The sequence below is a fragment of the Panicum virgatum genome, chromosome 3K (assembly GCF_016808335.1).
Source record: "Panicum virgatum strain AP13 chromosome 3K, P.virgatum_v5, whole genome shotgun sequence".
Classification (NCBI taxonomy): domain Eukaryota; kingdom Viridiplantae; phylum Streptophyta; class Magnoliopsida; order Poales; family Poaceae; genus Panicum; species Panicum virgatum.
In genome coordinates, this window is record NC_053138.1 from 17,232,824 (window position 1) to 17,251,096 (window position 18,273).

Genomic DNA, 18,273 nt, shown 5'->3' on the forward strand with positions numbered 1-18,273 from the left:
CGGCCTAGGCGTCGCGATGGGGTGGACGCGCCGCGAGGGGTTCGCGGAGCGGAGGGGCAACGAAAGGAAGGCCCAGATCAGATTGATTCTAGGCGTGTGATACCATGTAGAAGGATAGAGAGATGGGGAAACACCGCACACCCTAATCAGGGGGTGACTTTTCATTATATAGTGTCAATGGCTTGGAGTACAAGATGTACATGCCCAATATGGGCCAACACGCCCAATATGGGCCTATACAATACACAGGCCTATACAATGCCTAATAACGTAGACAGGGATCACTTACAAAATTGAGAAAATTCCAGCAAAGCAACCTAAATTGAGAAAATTCCAGCAAAGCAACCTGACATTCCATGAATGGTATTCTTCATATGGATTGTCAAAACATACATTACTTCAACATGATGCTTAACTGAAATCAAATAAAATATCTCTCTGAAGAGTTATCGAAATGACCAACCACAAATAGCTCATGACAAACAATAAAACAGAAGTGTCACACTTTTACGTTATAAAAACTTGGTGTACAACTAGCCAACAATAGTTACAGCGGCAGCAAAATACATACAACACAGAGCCAAAACGTGTGTGACATGGAAATGTAAGCTACGTTATTTCAAAATTCTTGCTTTCAATGGACCGGGATAATATGCTAGGCTCTCCTCATATAGCATAGGAACCAGGGCCATAAGTTTACTCATGTTTAGCTCCTCAGATTGGCCTTTGGAGTGTGACAAATTCTTCTGTACTGAAGCACTAGAAGGCTGACCAAAGGACTCACACCGATCCAAATATCGTTTCCATTGTGAGTCCTTGCTGCCAACACGCGTGCATTTGGTACTGCATTCTGGATGAACTCCAAGACATGACTTTAACTCTTTACGTGTGAAATGTGGCATTTGATCAAGTGTAAAAGAGTTTTCAATTGCCTGCTTCAATGGATTATATAAACCTAGCTTCCTCCCAGTACTTAGTAGGACCCTCCCGTCTGTTGGGTCAACTGCAAAAGGCACCACAATATTTGTTCCAAGGGAATAGTCAGAACAGGAATTCAAATAGATTGTATATGCTCTATCCCATTGACCAAGCTCCCACTTCCATACGTCTAACCCATTTACAGCTGGATTTGCAAGAACAGCACATAATGCCCCCTCAAGCTCAACAACATATGCAAGACATGGACTGTTTCTGTTGCATATTGCAATGCATGAAGGGCAAGGGATGACGTCAAAAATCTTAGTGGCGATGTTGAAAGAGACAATGGCTCGCTTGTGACTTACTCAACCTTGGTTCGCTCATCCAGTATAGCATCCCTTCCAAATAGGCAGGAGGCATGCCATTTACAGGAAGAGGTGGTGGAGGAAGCTGCTGGAGATGCCGAGAGTTGAAACTCCACAGAGAGCATGTTAAGTGATATTGACAGAACTTATAGTCCTTCAAAGTATAGAAAATTTCCACCATAATATGCTCCTGAAACAATGGGTCAAACCCCAAGCCAACATTCCTATTCCCTACTGAAAATGGGCGGTCTTCTCGTGGAACGCCATCAATGGGTACTTTCCACATCTGGCGCATATGCAGCTGTTGGTTCACGCAGACCCTGTGAAAACCTGTACATGGGTTGTACAGATAGTCCTTTTTCTCAATGCTTACCAGATTCAACCCATGGCAAGGCTTCGAGCAAACAACCTTTGTGTCCAACAATACACCTTTATTAGATGCCTCTTGAATCCAATTGTTGAAATGAATAAAACAGAAGCCTGGTTGTCCAGTGCCCTTGCCAACAAGCATGATCTTCAGCCTTTTGTCCATATTTTTATGCAAAAAGAATGCATGGGCAAAGCTCTCACTCTTAGTCAATGTAAGCCACTGCTTACAGACTAGTTTGCATTTTAGTGCTGATTCAGCGGGGAGTCTAAGCAGGATCTCTTTAGTCGCTTGAGCCAAAGGAGATGAGAGGGCAATCTCTTCCTCTGTTTTATGCACACGGACAAGGCTTTCTCTAAATAAACTGAATCTGATATCAGAGGGCTCAATTTGACGAGATGCATGAATCTCCATGGTTGAGGGGATGTTTTCTAGTGTTTCAGACAAAGGGTCATATGCAAACACCTTGTGCTTTGTTGTTGCAATGATTACCCTCTTGCTCGATTTGCTATTGCCAAAGGAGCCAATAACTTTCACAACCTGTGGCTCAACAAAATCTCTTGACATATGCCCTAATAAATCAATTCGATGATTCACTGACCAACCACCAGAGCTATAGTCCTCAAGCTTCCAAATCTCCAGCATACTACCAGCAGGCAAGCCCTTTCGAAGGTCGCGGACCATACACAAGTGACCATCAAGCTCAATTAAGTGGGCTCCTGATACCGCAAAAGATGGTGAACGGACCCAGCTGAAGGTCTCATTTGTGAGAGAAAAGGATATGATAGCAGCCCTTGGCATTTTGACAAAAAATTCAGGTTCAATCAACCAATGCAGGCAACCATCTGCAAACACTGGCGGCGCTTTTCTGAACACTGCATACCAAATAGCTGATCGCGCAAAATTGCAGAACCTGAAGGGTACTCCTCCAGCAGCTGGTCTCCAGTAATCCCCTTCCTCACCACCAAGTGTGCATATTTCACAATGGAAACTTTGTTTCTCATGACCTCTCCCTTGAGAAAACCTCACCACCTTGTACTTCCTTGTCAGTGCATCAAATCCAAGCCCAGCAGTGGCATATGGCACGTCGTAGCAAGGTGGCAGCCGTGTGATTGCCCGTGTGGCTGCATTGCAGACATAGTATGCTGGCACAACAGCATCGTACATAAGGGGAGGCCATGGCACGGCGCAGGCACCACATCTACAAAGTTGCCACGGGCATAGTCAAGGGTGAAGAGGAGGTCATCTTTGTGGTCCAGTAGCGAGCAAGAGTAAACTGCAGTGGAATCAAAGTTTTCTGTAGGCGAGACAAACAACAGCTTAGGCAGTGATGGCTTCACCTCAGCCATCGCCATGTGAAGGCTGCAGAATTCCTCGGACGAGAGCAGTGCAGCCCAGGACCGGCAAACGGCCCGGAAGCGCAGGATGGATTTGATGGGCAACCGCAGTAACACCTCCGTAATGATCTCATCTGGCAGTAGCACCACGCCACTGGATGCTATGACTTTCCTCCTCTTGTTGCTCAGGCAAACTTCCGCCGTCATCTCACCCACCACCGTGCAACCGGATGGTTCCATATTCATCACCCTATTGTGACGCACCATGTCAGCTGTCGCCCCACCCATATTCTGGGTCGAATAGGCCAATCCCGCGAGATGGTCTGCACAGAGATGAACAAACATTTTTAAAAAATGGAATTTGTCAAGTGAATGACGATGTATATTGCTCGGGCAGTAATTAGGTCATAGAGACTAGAAAACAGTATGGAATTGGATAGAGAGAAAGGGGATATGAAGTTAATTGTTCACAGATAGAGCAAAGAAAAGGTACCCTCGCACTCCCATGAAGAACAATGGCAAGGTAGAGTTGTACCGACAGAAACGAGATTCGGTGGATCTCACTCCAGCGAGTCCAGCGTGCGGAGGGTGCAGCGCCTCCTAAAGAGAATAAGGTCGCCGATGAGGAGACTCAACAATCGCGACTGGGCGGCGGCGGAGGTAAGAAACCTCTGTTCACCATTCTCGACTTCTCGTCTTCCCGTCTCGATAATGCTCTCTTCTCGGCTAAATATAAAGGGACAAGAGCAACTCCAACAGTTTGATTTTCTCTATTTTTTTCATCTTTTCTCAATATAGGAATCGATGCTGGAAAAAAATTCTTCTAACACATTGATTTTCTATCTCTTTTTTCTCTTTATTTTTTTCTCAATCCCAATATTACATCACCAATCCCCGATAGAAAGGTAACATACAGTCAGCTCCCTTTCCTCCCGACCGGCCTCCCGCGCCCAGCGCCGCGCGTGCCTGCACCACCGCGCCCAGCGCCGCCAGGGCAGCGCCCGCCGCCGCCGCCCCCGCATCCTGATGGCCGCCGACGAGCCTCAAGCCTCCGCCCGCCTCAAGCCCCTGCACCGTGCTTCTTGCCGCTGCGCTGCTGCACGCGGAGGTGGACCACGCCGCCCCTGGGCGCCGCCGGCGCGTCCTCCTCGTCGGTGCGCTCGGCGTCGGCGAAGGGGTCGAACGAGGACAGCAGCTCGCCCAAGCCCGCCGCCGGGCCGAGCATCAACTGGTCCTCGGGCTCGGGCTTCGCCTTCTGGTCCTGCTGGGCGGCGGGCTTCTTGAGCAGGTACATGTCGCGGGGCTTGCCGGTGCTCTTCCCCTTCTTGGGCGCCGCAGGCTTGGCCTTCACCGCCTCATCCTCCTCGTCCTCATCGGAGTAGCTCGCCAACCCCCACCCCTCCAACGCGAGGGGGGCCTTGTCCTCGGACGGGACCACGTCGCCGGTGGCCTCCAACTTGAACGACGACGGCGACATGGCGGCGGCTTTCTCCCGGGCTCCTCCGCGGCAAGCTGCTGCAGAAGAGCGCAAAGCAGCAGCAAAGAAGAAGAACGAGGACCAAAAAAATCATGTTCATGGACACGAGTGCTCTTGATGACACACAGAGGGCATATGTCGAGGCCATGCGTGCTAAAATTCTAGCTGAAATACTAGGAGGTAGTAGAGGTGGGAGTGTCTAGTGCTTCTTTGGCTATGGCATGTACTGTTAGCTTTAGTTGTGTTAGCTTTCTGTTCAGACATGCTGTTAGCTGACAGGCTCGATCTGGATCTTGCAAGATCATGCATGTACTGTATGAATGAGTTGCTTCAAAACATGTTCATATTATTTTGCATTCACATTTGTTCAGATAATGTAATAATCCATCCATCAGATGCTCGCTCTGCTTGTGATTATTGACTAAATATTCTGATTTAGTTGCCTGCAGTTCAGTTCAGTTCATGTAGTGCCATGCTTCTTGTTCAGTTCAGTTCATGTAGTGCCATGCTTCTTGTTCAGTTCAGTTCAGTTCAGTTCAGTTCAGCAAGATACAGGCTTTGCAAACATTCAGAGTGAGCTGTAACAGGTTCTGCATTTTAGATGTACAGAGTGAGTTATTTTTTGCTCACTGAAATATGCCATAAAATTTCAGATGTCATAAATGTGGTGCTACTATGAACAAACATGGTCTTTAGGATTCAGTTTTAATTCCTTTGTTTCAGCCACTTTGAAGTTAACTATTGTAACAGGTTCAACAGATTTTTGGTCAGGCCAGACCATTTAGTAGAGATTTGACTTTATGCATAGTACAAGGACCTCTCTGTCTATGCACACATTTCTGAATGATGTTTTAAGGCTGTCAGATTTATCTTGCTTTTCTGAAGCAGAGTGGTATGATATCTATCAACTTCTGGCCTTGCTGTTTCTTTAAGAGATGGATCTATCAACCTGTCAAATGCTTTACAGTTAAGGTGACCTTTTTATCAAGGACCAGACAGAAAACAAAACGATGCAGAGACCCATACTGCACTTGATCTGCAAAATATTCAGAATGGCTTTACAGTTAATTAACTGTAATGGTCCGAATCATGGTCTGAATATTCAGAATGTCAAAATATTCAGAATGTCAAATCTGCAAGTGCTGAACCTAACAACACTGCCATGCCATCTCACACTTGGCAACAACAAGTGACCAGATTTTCTTTTCTCGGTCAGCAATGTGTTGGAGGCTAGAGCAATATCTCTGCTGATGGCTTACTACCAGAACCTAACAAGACTGCCATGCCATCTCACACTTGGCTAATGCAAGTGCTGCTGCTGCTGCTAATCAGCTCCACTCTTTAGTTCCATGGTTCACAGGAGGCAGACCTGCCTCCTTCCAGAATGCTTGTTGTTGCCATGCTCCAACTGATTAACTTCCTTTTTTTTCTTTATATATTCTGCTACTGAACTTAGAAAGTATTCTGTTAATGCAGAGGCCATTCAGATTTGAAAGGAAATTAAACTATATTTTGAACCTGCACTTGGTTTGATTGCCACTCTTTAATATAATAGATGCTGAAACAATGACTTCAGTTCTGTTACAAATGATCATTGTCAAGACTATGGCACACACTACCTTGATGCTGGAGGTTGAGCTAACTGACTTCAGTTCTACACCCATACTCTGCAAAATATTTGATCTGCAAAATATTCAGAATGTCAAATGCACCCCTGCTCTCAGCAGATGTTCAGTAGTGCCAGTTATCTATGACAGTGAAATAGTATTTTGTAATTCAAGCTAGAATCTTCAGTCCCAACTGCCAACCATTAGTTCAATCAGGACTACATGTTCGTGTGAATCTGCATAGTATTTTGTAGGGATCTCCCTCCAGTTCTCAGTAAAAAAAATGCACAATACTGTTAGGAAAATATACAGTCAGGAGGAGGTTAAAAGAAAAACAAAATATTATAGTGGTCTTGAGCATCAGGTAAGTAACAAAAATAGTCTTAGAAATGCTGAATGTGTCAAAATCATTCTGAACTCAGCATGTGCATTCTCCAGTATTCTAAAATGAGATCTGTAAACATTCAGAGTAGGAACATTCAGAATTTCCATATATATTCCAAAAGAATTCAGAATTCTCCAGTATTCCAAAAGAACATTCAGAATTACATTCAGAGTAGGAACAAAAAGTGAGAAATATACATTAAGGCCACATTGATAAAAAAATAGTTTCAGCTACAACTCCTTTGACATTCTAAACCGCCGTCTGAATGTGACCGGACCAAACACAGGTTCTTCTGCAAAGTAGTCATCAAAGAGCTTTGCATCTCCTTTCTGCTTGTTCCGACGAACCACCTCATGCCCTTGCACAGAACCACCATGTTTGGGCTGCTCATTCTTTGCAAGATCAGCGAGCATTATAGCCGCCACATCATAGTCCTCATCCGATGACGAGTCATCTTCAAGCAACCTCAGGAGCAATGAGTCCATCTGCACATAACCCACAGAAAAATAAGTTGCAAAATTAATCTAGCTTCACTGGAACTAATTTGATTAATAGGATCATAACTGAGGTCAACTGTTCTAGGCAATGTTTGGTTGTGTATATTTGGTATGTGAACTTTCAGATTTGTAATCAGAGCACCATGAAAGAAAAACTCCAAGCACATAGTGCTATTAGCACAGATTACAATTGTGTTTGTATGCCTGTGCAGAGTATTATTAGCACAGATTAGCTGTTGCTCAATAGGTGGAGTCTGCAAAAGAATTACAAAAGAAATCTGCAGAGAAGGACCTTGGACCTCACCTCTGAACCTGCAGTAGGAGAATCTGCAACAGTAGGAGAGCTGCGTTCAGAGTCGTAGCCAACCGAAGAGCGAGAATCTGCAGTAGGAGCACAGCAGCAACACAACAGCACCGGAGCTCCACAGGACGAAGGTAAAGAAAAGCCGGCGCAAGAAGGCAGGTCCAGCCCGCCGCCGCCGGACCGGGTGCCTTGGCCGGCCGCCGCGCCTCCTCCTGGGCGCAGAGTGCCATCCGGCTCGTAGGAGAACCCTCTGCCGCCCCCAATGCCTGGATCGAGCTCTGCAGGTGTGGATCCGTCGATTTCGCTCGCCTGAGTGCCCTCCCGGCGCGCCGCCGGCCGGCGGAGGGGGTTCATCGGTGCCGCCGGTCGGTTTCCGAGTGGGGAGAGAAGCGTCGTTCTGTTTCGCGTGGACTGGGGAGTGAGGCAGCCACGCCGAAGCGTCTTTTTTTCCCGAGGGCAGTGGCAAAATTGGTGTAATTAATTGGAAGTTGTGGAGCAAATTGGGAGCACACCTGTGGGCCTCAAGACGGAGCTGCGAGAAGCCTCGTTTCCCTGCCTCCGTCGCTGCTACGGGAGCCGGTTGCAGCTCCATGTCCAGCTCGAGACTTGGAGCACCTCAAATTTCCACCCTTTGGTGGGGCTCCGGCTGGAGCTGGCTTTGGAGCCGGCCGTGGAGCCCTGACAAAGAGGCCCATAATAGAATCCGACGCTGAAGCCCAAATTCCTGACAGAAACGGACTCGGAAACCCAAATTCGTACGGAGATTCGCGGATCTGTACCCAAATTATGCCTGTTTCTTCTCGCGTGAGTTGACTTCCTCCCGGCGGGGACGCCAGTCTCGATCCGTTTGCGACGAGGCTGAAGCCTAGAGGAGCACAGGAATGGGAGCTTTTATCGACGGCGCGGTGCCCAGAGGAGGCAGCAGCTTCGCTTTCGCGCCGGCCCTCTCGATCGATTGTCCTCTCGGAGTCACGGTCTCTCTACCGGGTGCGGTTTTACTCCAGTTCGGATAAGGTAGCAGATAGGTGAGCCCTCAAAATAAAAAAGTAGCAGATAAGTGACCGGAGGGTAACAAAAAATTTAAATTACTCTTGTAAGTTCTGATACTCCCTCCGTTCCAAATTATATGTCATTTGACTTTTTTGACATCAAGTTTGACCACTCGTCTTATTCAAAAAATTTATGCAAACATAGTCAAATTTAAATCACTCTTAAATAACTTGTATTGATAAAGCAATCCACAACAAAAGAAGTGATGTTTTGCATAAATTTTTGAATAAGACGAGTGGTCAAACTTGGGGTTAAAAAAGTCAAACGACCTATAATTTGAAACGGAGGGAGTAACTCCTAAACTATCGTTTTCTTCATTTTATCTTTTAAGTTATATTTTTTATTCAAATTACCTCTAATACAATTTGTCTTTCTCATCTCTCCACGTATAGGTGAAGTTTTAAGTTGAAATTTTACAAAATGATAATACGCATCATAATACATGTTAGAAAAAATACATTATATTTTTTCATTATTTAATAGATTATGATGTTTACTAATAAATCAATCATTGAAGTCAAAATTATATGATAAATAACGATGAAAAATATAACTATTCTTTAAATATGCATTATGATGTTCACTACTGCCCTGCGAAAATTAAAATTAAAATTCAATTGGTGTATAAAGAAATAAGAATAACATATTGTATTATGGGGGTGAATGGAATAAATAGTATAGTTTAGGGTAAATTAAACAAAAAATATTTAGAGGGTTATTCAGACTTTAGCTATATTTGAAGGGAGTATATTTCATCTTTTTCCTAAAAAAATACCCCAGGTCCAAGCGAAAAGGATATTTTTTCTATTATACAAGAAACATAAAGGATCAGAGCTGAAAAAGCTCGGTGGACCTATGATTTTGGACCTTTCCTACTCCCCGGCTGGATTTTCTAGATAATATTATGATATTTGAATTTGGCAATTTTCTAGATAATATTATGATATTTGAAGTTGGCATTCAGGACAGTTCTCAAGAAACCGATGTTCTTCTGTCAATTATTCTTTCCTGTTCATCACGAAATTTTGAGTTAGATTCATAGACGGATATGATTCAGTGCCCTGCTCTGCATGATGCCGGCACCACCATCAACGCCTAGTTCCATCGCATGAGTGATCACTCAAGATGTATATGATACGAGCTCAACCCTGCAACTCCGTGTTAGTAATTAACCACGTCAGCTTACAATACTACGTAGTACAGTATTTTTTTTCTTTCCCTCAAGCCTTTGTTGTTCATATATATTCATCAGGTGCGGTTGATCGGTACAGCACCACCACCCCTGCTGCCCTTTTGTTTACAGCCCCGTCTAGCTCAAGCTCATCAGTGCGCGTGCGGCCCGACGAGCGGTTTCGCCTGCTGGTGGGCTTCGGCGTGACGCACGGCGACGGCGATGTTGAGGACGTTGTCGACGAGGCGGTAGACGTTGCGCTGCATGGCGGCGAAGGGCGACGGGATGTCCGGGAAGTCCGCGAAGGCATCGTTGCAGCCGTCGGCGCTCGTGACGGCGCCCGACACCTGGACGTTGAGGTCCAGGTCTGTGCCCTTGTTGGCCTCGACCAGCTGCCGCGTATCCTCCAGCGACTGCACCACGCTGTCGTACGCGTCGCGGCACGTGTCGGTGATGGACGCCATCGGCCCGGTCGGGCGCGTCCTCGCCTTGTACTCCTCCACCCGGAGCTTGGCCTCCGCCGCCTTGTCCGACGCCACGTGGATCGACGCCAGCAGCAGATCCCGGGGCGTCGCCACGCCGGGGAGCTTCGTCAGTCTCCAGCACATCGTCCTGAAGTGCACCTGCATCATGCATGCGCGAGAAATATAATTAATATAATAACATGATCGAGCAATAATTCTCATCCATGAATCCAAGAATTGATTGATTAATTAATCTGCATGCACACACACAGCATCCAGCTACCTGGTTGCATGCCGTCGCGAGCTCGTCGCCGCCGATCAACGCGTGGTGGTTCGCAGGCATGCTGTTGTCGAAGACGGCAGCGCGGCCCATGCGGCCCTCGACGGCGGCCGTGGAGGCGAGGAGGAGGAGGAATGAGGCGATGATGAACCGCTCCATGGTATGTGTCGTGCTCGCTTCTCTTTGATGACCGCCCTCGATGATTTGTTTGTTCAGAGGTGGAGAGGGCGGTCTGAGAAAGGGGACACGATCACACGAAGGCTGAGAGAATACACAGGTTGATGATTCTACCTCCTACCGGCGTCTGGTTTATATAGGAGAGACGGGTGCAGGAGGCCGCAGCTTGGCCATGGCCTTTCCCTAGTTCTGGTGGTTCCCCGGCATAGTCTAACGAGGTTCTTCAAACTTCTCAAGTCCCTATCTTAAAATGGGTTTGCTATGCTATGATCGATCCCTGACGACTCTTGGAAAATCATCAGCATGAATAACATGTTCGAAAAAACATCATTTAAGGAGTAGCTTTAATTTACACTACTAGAAAAGAGGCCTTAGTTACTGGTTTTGGAACCCTAAGGCCTCCCTTTTGGTATCGTGTGGAGGTTCTATCCGATATCAAAGTAATTTTGGTCAAATAAGACGAGCACAGACCGTCTTCTATTTGCGGCGTGCACAACAATTTCAATTGGCAATGGCAAAAGGACGAGCTTCTGGCACTCAGAGTGGTTACAAGGATGCAGATCGAAGGATATAGCACCTAATCTCTTCGCGATGTGTCGACAGAAAAACAGAACAGTGGAAGCTGCGCTACAACAAAATACTTGGATATGTGACATCGGAAGAAGTCAAGGACTTACACTTGGCCACATCCAAGAATATTTCACACTCTGGGAGATGATACATGGCACACAACTAGACGAGAACCAAGAAGATCAGATCAAATGGAAGTTCACCGCGTCAGGAGAGTATACCGAGGCTTCGGCATATAAAGCACAATTTCTTGGAATCGTCAAAGTGCCAAAGGCTCAAACAATATGGAAAGCTTGGGCGCTGCCAAAATGCAAATTCTTAGCGTGGTTGATAAACTATAGGACCGGGTATGGACTTCGGACAGGCTAATGTGCAGAGGTTGGCCACACAGCCCCTCCTGCCCCCTTTGTCGTAACGCTCCTGAGACTGCGCTTCACCTTCTAGCAGAGTGCCGGTATACAAAAAGGGTTTGGAACCTCATTGCAGATTGGTTGGCGCAGCCTACTCTATGCCCAGAACTTTGGAGACGAAAAGATCATACGTTTCAATGGTGGACTAACATCACCTTCTGCAAACACATGCCCCGCAAAGGAATCAGATCTCTATCCCTCCTTGTAATCTGGGAGATTTGGTGTGAACGAAATGCAAGAGTTTTCAGAAAGCAAGAGACGTCGGCTCCAGGTCTACTGGCAAAAATCAAGAACGAGGCGGGTGCTTGGGCTATAGCTGGGGCAAAAGATTTAGAGTTCTTGTTACTGCGAGATTAATTTTTTTTTCTTTTCCATCCGGCTAGCCAGTTGTACTCTCCTCTATCAATGAAATAGGCACAATCTCGTGCCCGTTCGTTAAAAAAAATTGGTCAAATAAAATATATAAAAATCGGGAAGAGGCGTGTGTGTGTGCGGCAATCGGGATTCGGACCCACAATCTCTAGCCTACTATCTCACCTACACAGTAGTTGTTATTGAGACGGAGATATTTTTCTTTTGAAGTGACTCATGGGTGAGCGTTAGGCACCAGTTGGTATTACTAAATGGTAACTTAGGCTGTCCACAGGCTTCCATCCACCCCAAAGTTATCTGTATGAAGAAGAACCGGTGCCTATGCTAGCATTGGTACTAGGTCTTCTTCATACCGGTACTTTTTTGTGAACCTTTGGCCTCTTTTCTAGTAGTATTAGTATTGTCATATATAACTGAAATAAACATGCCCCTGCAATCTCTAGCACAAAAGGGAGCCGTACAAAGGGGGTGGAGGGTGTTGATCTCCCAGCCCCACACTTCAAAAGGCCGCAAGGAAAAAGCCGTAAGCGTCGTTGTAAGAGATGCAACATGAGCGGACACAATATTACTACGTGTGGGAGAGAAGCCCCACCTCCCAAAAGGCCTAGGGGCAGGCCCGTGGGGAGTGGAACAAGAAAGAGGAAGGATAGCTATGAGAGCGATGACACGGAAGATGGCCTTGCTTCTGAAATGGAATATGACGAGACCAAGTAGATTTTTTGAAATGATACAAATGTATTACTAGATTGCTAAAAAGTATTTATTACTGCTTCTTCGAATTACTGAATCCAAAACATGTATTTAGTGGTGACCTATTTTTGGATATAGCACAATAGAAGATGGTAAAGATGATGAGAGCAAAAGTAGATATCTTTGTTTTAGATGTTAAAAATATTCTACTGGATTGCGTGAATGTTTATTACTGGATTTATGAATTGTGTTTTGAAATTTCGGATCTCCTTAATGCAGACATGTAAGCAAAAAAAATACTGAATCTCCTGATTACTGAATCCAGATATGTACATGAAAAAAAGCTGAATCTCATGGTTACTGAAATCATGAGATTACTGGAGTACTGATTACTGAATCCAGACATTAGTGAAAAAAGGAAAAACATACTGAAACAACTGATTAGATAATTGTATTTTTTTTACAATAGATAATTGTATTTCTTCCTGCATTACAACATGCTTCTGCCCATTGTCAAGATGAGCTTAAATGCATTTGCCCCGCTGATCGCCAAGGTCAATCGCCAACTCTCAGGATGAAAAGCTCTCCTACTAAACCATGTTGGTAGAACTGCCCACACTCTTTTCCTTCAAAACAAGAAAAAAAAGGTCTGTCTATGGCTAACTCAAGTGATTGGAAAGAGTCCATCACTTAGGTGATTTTGCCGTTTGTTTCACCCAAATCTAGTGAAACAAAAAATCGAGTGAAACAGAAAACTTCCTCACCCAAAAAATATAACTATCAGATCGCAAAATCAATGATATGAAAAAAGAACCCAAAATAAAAAATATTGGAAAATATTGGATCGCAAAAATATCTAACTTAAATGAATTAGCGGAGGGTAGTTTAGTCATTCTGGGTCTTCTATTGTCCACGTGTCCAACAATGAAGGAGGATGGATGAGATTGAGTCACAAATCAGAAGTTTAAGGGCTAAATTGAGCATTTTGATACTTTAGGGGCCAATTTGAGCCTTCCGTGATAGTTTAGGGGCTACAATTGCTATTCCGCCGAATATCTAACTCTAGAATTTTTCTCGTATCTAACTCGTAGGAAACACCAAACTTGGAGTTCTTATAAGGGAAAAATATCAATCATAAGTTTTAATTCTGAAGAAATATGAACCACTTCATTCTAGTCCACGTGGTGTAGTATTAGTTCATTTTAATGCCGACATGTACTACAAGCGTCCAGGGACTGGAGGTAGCTTAGACTAAGCCCTTTACGCGAGATTTCAGTTTCGAACCCCACCATACAAGCCTGTGAGGGTAGCCTTTTCGTGTATTGCTAACCTTGTTTGTGGTTTTTAATTTGCCCGTGTTTACTGCTGGTAATATAAGTTGGCCTTCAGTACAGTTCTCCTTAAATCGAAGTTCTTCTATCAATTCTTTCCTATCGTTGTCGACTATTCTCAAATTAAAATCACGATCAAAATACTGGGTCAGATTCATATACGCAAATGGTGTGCCCCTGCCCCGGCCGGCCCCATCATCAACACTGTACTAGTTAGTTTCATCGCAGCTGTGAGTGCTCAAGATGTATACGATTCGAGCTCAACCTGTAATTCCGTGTTAGTAACCTCATCAAGTTACATTAGACTACTACGTACGTAGTACAGTTTTTTTTTCTCAAGCCTTTGCTGTTCCGGTGCGGAACATGGGTGCATCACCACCCACCACTCTTGCCTTCCCTTTTAGCCCCGGCCGGCTAGTCCGGCTCACTCGCTCAGTGCACGTGCGGGCCGAGCGGTTTCGCCGGGCGTGCCTCGCCCTGCTGCACGACGGCGGCGATGTTGAGGACGTTGTCGACGACGCGGAAGACGTTCTGCTGCATGGCGGCGAAGGGCGACTTGATCTCCGGGAAGTCCGCGAAGGCGTCCTTGCACTCGTCGGCGTGCGTGACGGCGTCCGACGCCTTGGTGTTCAGGTCCAAGCTCGTGCCCTTGTTGGCCTCGACCAGCTGCCGCGTCTCCTCCAGCGCCCGCACCACGCTGTCGTACCCGTCGCGGCACGTGTCAGTGATGGACGCCATCGGCCCGGCCGCGTGCGTCCTCGCCGCGTACTCCTGCACCCGGAGCTTGGCCTCGTTCGCCTTGTCCGTCGCCACGCGGATCGACGCCAGCAGCAGCTGCCGGGGCGTCGCCACGCCGGGGAGCTTCGTGAAGCCCCGGCATATCGTCTTGAACCGCACCTGCAGATCAATTCGATCCCATCCATGGAAATTGGAATCTTTCCTATCCAAGAAGAATCGGCACGCACACAACAACACACAGGATGCCTACCTGGTCGCATATCCTTGGCAACTCGCCCCCGGCGCCGGGCAACACGTGGTTCGCAGGCAACACGGCGGCAGGGCCCATGCGGCCCGCCTCGACGGCGGCCGCGGAGGCGAGGATGAGGAGGAGGGAGGCGCAGACGAACCGCTCCATGGTATGTGTTTGTGTTGTGCTCGTTTCTCTTCGACCGCCCTCTCGATGATTTATTTTCTCGGAGCGAGGTGGAGAGGGCGATCTGGGAAAGGAGGCACTAAGGCTGAGAGAATGCACAGGTTGATGGTTCTGCCTCATGCCGGCGTCTGGTTTATATAGCAGAGGCGAGTGGAGGAGAACACAGGTTGGCCATGGCCTTTCCTTTTGTTTCGGTGGCTCCGCGCCATGGTCGCGCCTTGATTCTAGGCTCCCCCAAAACATAGCTTGCGTTGCCAACCTGACATTTGCTCCTGCGCCAACGAAAACGATCGGTCGTCCGTTGAAGCATTCAAGCCTGCTACTGAGCTAGCCAGCCTGGTATTGGGTATGCTCTGAACGTGCACTCAAGCCCTGGAACAGGAATCCCGATCTTACGCAAAAATGGTAATTTAGTTTAGCCTGATTAATCACAGAAAGATAGGCAATCTTAGCTGAAAGTGTATCCCATTACAGAAAGCCAAACTTGGCAGCAACACGGTCCTTCAGTTCACACAGATATCTGCACTAGATGTTTAGGGCTAGGAAAAAGAACAGACGCCTAGTTCCAAGATCCAAAGCAGCAACTACTACTCTGGAGATCTTAGAACAACATTAACTAGTGGCCAAGCACCAGGAATTCACGAATCTGAATCTTCTTCTTCGCCTTCTTCAGGATGCCGTGGGACGTGCTGGATGTGGTCCTCCTTGGAGAGGCAGGACTCTGGGATGACGGTGCCGATACTTTTACCGAACGCCTTGCGGCAGTAGGGCGACGTCTTGCGCCCGTCCACCCGGGTCAGGTTCACGTTGGTGCGACAGGTGCCTGCAAGGCTTGGTGTCGCTGCACGAGAACATGACCGCGTGCTCCGACACCGACGCCCCCCTGATGTCGATGTAGTTGATCTTCTCTACCTGCTGCAGTCTGCAGTAGTGTAAATTTTCCAACCGAAGTTCAGAGATAGGCAGGCTGTCATCAGACGGTCAGACGGTGCTGGATGTTGGATTCAGTTTGTACATCTACCGGTGCTTCAGATGAATCTGCCAGATCGTCGGAGTTTCCCTGATCTACGATGATGGGGTTAGTAACGTTCCTCATCACGATGCTCTCGAACTTCACCTTGCGGGCGAAACCACCGACACCATTCTGAAACACAACAGAAATCACACAGGACGATCAGCAGATGCACACTATTTTCACCCGAGCTCCTGACACATGGCTGTTATGAGGCAGGTGGAGGAAATGGACAGTGCCTGTTAAGCTGTTACCTTGGTGGTCTTTACGCGTACACCGTTCTCAGCGTTTGAGATAAACAAGGTGTCAACCTTGATCTTCTACACATAATCAACGGAGCCGTTTACTCCTAAGGTTCCAATGCTAATTGCAAACGAACACTGCTAGCTTTACTAGCAATTGAGGAGCATGTGGGAAATCTGAATAGGCAAAAACAACTCAGTTACCTGATCCCATGTCCAGGACCACACGAGATGGCTCTTAGGCGAACATCAGTGCAGTTGCCCACTATCGAGACACAATCGTCACCTGAAGGAAAGGGAAAATTGGGGGGGCTTAACGAAATAGAAACAATGCATATGGCTGACAAATCTCAACTACAGTCAAGCATGCTTTTCTCGCCACTTCATCCTTTCCAAAATGTTCTGAAAAATCACTGCATACTGAAGGGAAAGGAAGTGCTAACAGGAAAGGCACGTACTTAAACGAAATAGAAACGATGAGTATAAGTACCACATCTTAACTGCATTCCGTTTCAGGTGTCCATTCTATACTGAATCTCTAGTCAACTGCATTCCATTTCAGGTGTCCATTCTACTGAATCTCTAGTCTACTACAGTCAAGCACAATTTCATGGCAGCTGCGTTCTTTCAAAAATGTGTTCCGAAGAGGAAGCTCCTCCGAACCTGCATATTGCAGGGAAAGGAAGTGCTGACAGGAAGGGCAGACACCTGTGGATATAAGGTTATCCATGACGTGAACATTTTTCGAGTCGACTAGGTGGATGCCTTTGGTGTCGATGCTGTCCTCCGGCGAGGTCACCCTCAGGTAATTGGCCTCGACGTCGGAGCTCCGGGTGAACGTCAGGTGGTACTGCTGGCTGTTCTGCAGCGTGATGCCTTTCACGCTGATCCCCTGGCAGTCCTCAAAGTGAACCGCCTGCAAATTGGAGAACGGAGCGAGTTGGTGATTCCTCCAGTCTGTCACCGATCCGGTTCGAGCAAATCCCGAATCGAACGGGGCGCACGAGCTCACCTTGGGAGCAGGCTGCGCGGCGCGATTCTGCAGGAACACGAGCAGAGCACACGGTTAGTTTGGCCATGCCGTCACTCCCCAACACCCGGCCTCAGGTTGCGCTTGCGCCATCGGTTACCTTCTCCTCGCGCGCCCACCACTGCTGCCCCCTGCCGTCGATGATGCCGCCGCCGGTCACCTTCAGGTCCTGGACCTTGTGGAAGTGGAGCCAATGCCTGCGCTCGCCGGAGCCCCAGTCGCCCGGGCTCTCCGGCGCAACGATGTTCCCGGAAATCTGACGAAAATGCAAAGCCGAAAATTGCACATATATACGGCTCCGGAAGAAGGGAAGCGGCTGGGGGATTAATCAAGCTGCGGGGCTTACGAGCAGCTTGATCTCGCTGCTGCAGGGCCCGGCGAGCGTGAGCGGCCAGATCCGGAAGGTCCTGCCGGCGGGCACGTTGAGGACGACGCTGTCGGCGGCGGCGCACGCGGCCGCCCATGCGCCGGCGAGGGCCTCGAGAAAGAAACAGTACAAGGCACATCCGGTTGGTAGATGCTACTGATGCAGCCAATCGCGTCGTCGCGTCGTGGTCGCCAGGTGCGGCTGATTATTCTGAGAAGCGGCGTTGGCGTACCTTGGTGTCGTCCGCGACGCCGTCGCCGACGGCGCCGAAGTCGTCGAGCGTGAGGAGGATGCGGGGCTCGGCGGCGTCCGGCAGGAGAACCGCGACGGCGGCCGCGAGCAGAAGCAGCACGGCCCGCGCCATCACTGAACGAAACGGCTGCGATGGTAGAAGAGCGTCGGTGCGCCGCCCGCAGGAGCACGATCAGCGTGCTTGAGCATTTTTTCTACTACTTCAGACGCGCCGAGCACCGAGGGTACACCGTACACGAGCCGATAGCTCCAGAATAAATGGTACACCGAGAGTATAATTTTTCGATGGTTTATTAGACAAATCTATAATTTAGTTATACATTCAGTGAGCATGAATTTTTATTACAGCTCAAGAATGTAATGGCCAGGCCACTATAAAATTTTCACTATAATTTAACTATGCAAACTGTATCTATGAATTAGGTAAAAAAAAATATATATCTAA

The 18,273-nt window shown here is 47.4% G+C and overlaps 3 protein-coding genes and 2 pseudogenes across 3 annotated transcripts; all 5 read right to left on the reverse strand.

Moving 5' to 3' along the window:
- Nucleotides 1-481: 481 nt before the first annotated feature.
- LOC120697962 lies at nucleotides 482-3,714 on the reverse strand (annotated as a pseudogene).
- A 2,853-nt stretch (nucleotides 3,715-6,567) lies between these two features.
- LOC120701268 lies at nucleotides 6,568-7,656 on the reverse strand. The gene is made up of 2 exons (XM_039985387.1): nucleotides 7,258-7,656; nucleotides 6,568-6,941 (listed from the first exon to the last, which is right to left on the reverse strand). Exons 1-2 carry the CDS (start codon nucleotides 7,609-7,611, stop codon nucleotides 6,687-6,689), a joined length of 609 nt encoding a protein of 202 aa, XP_039841321.1. The 5' UTR covers nucleotides 7,612-7,656; the 3' UTR covers nucleotides 6,568-6,686.
- Nucleotides 7,657-9,437: 1,781 nt separating this feature from the next.
- LOC120701269 lies at nucleotides 9,438-10,484 on the reverse strand. The gene is made up of 2 exons (XM_039985388.1): nucleotides 10,226-10,484; nucleotides 9,438-10,101 (listed from the first exon to the last, which is right to left on the reverse strand). The coding sequence occupies exons 1-2, from the start codon at nucleotides 10,379-10,381 to the stop codon at nucleotides 9,631-9,633; spliced, it is 627 nt and encodes a 208-aa protein (XP_039841322.1). The 5' UTR covers nucleotides 10,382-10,484; the 3' UTR covers nucleotides 9,438-9,630.
- Nucleotides 10,485-14,018: 3,534 nt separating this feature from the next.
- On the reverse strand, nucleotides 14,019-15,027 carry LOC120701270. Its single transcript, XM_039985389.1, has 2 exons — nucleotides 14,761-15,027; nucleotides 14,019-14,669 (listed from the first exon to the last, which is right to left on the reverse strand). The coding sequence occupies exons 1-2, from the start codon at nucleotides 14,905-14,907 to the stop codon at nucleotides 14,205-14,207; spliced, it is 612 nt and encodes a 203-aa protein (XP_039841323.1). The 5' UTR covers nucleotides 14,908-15,027; the 3' UTR covers nucleotides 14,019-14,204.
- A 301-nt stretch (nucleotides 15,028-15,328) lies between these two features.
- Nucleotides 15,329-18,036, reverse strand: LOC120697964 (annotated as a pseudogene).
- Between the last annotated feature and the right edge of the window lie 237 nt (nucleotides 18,037-18,273).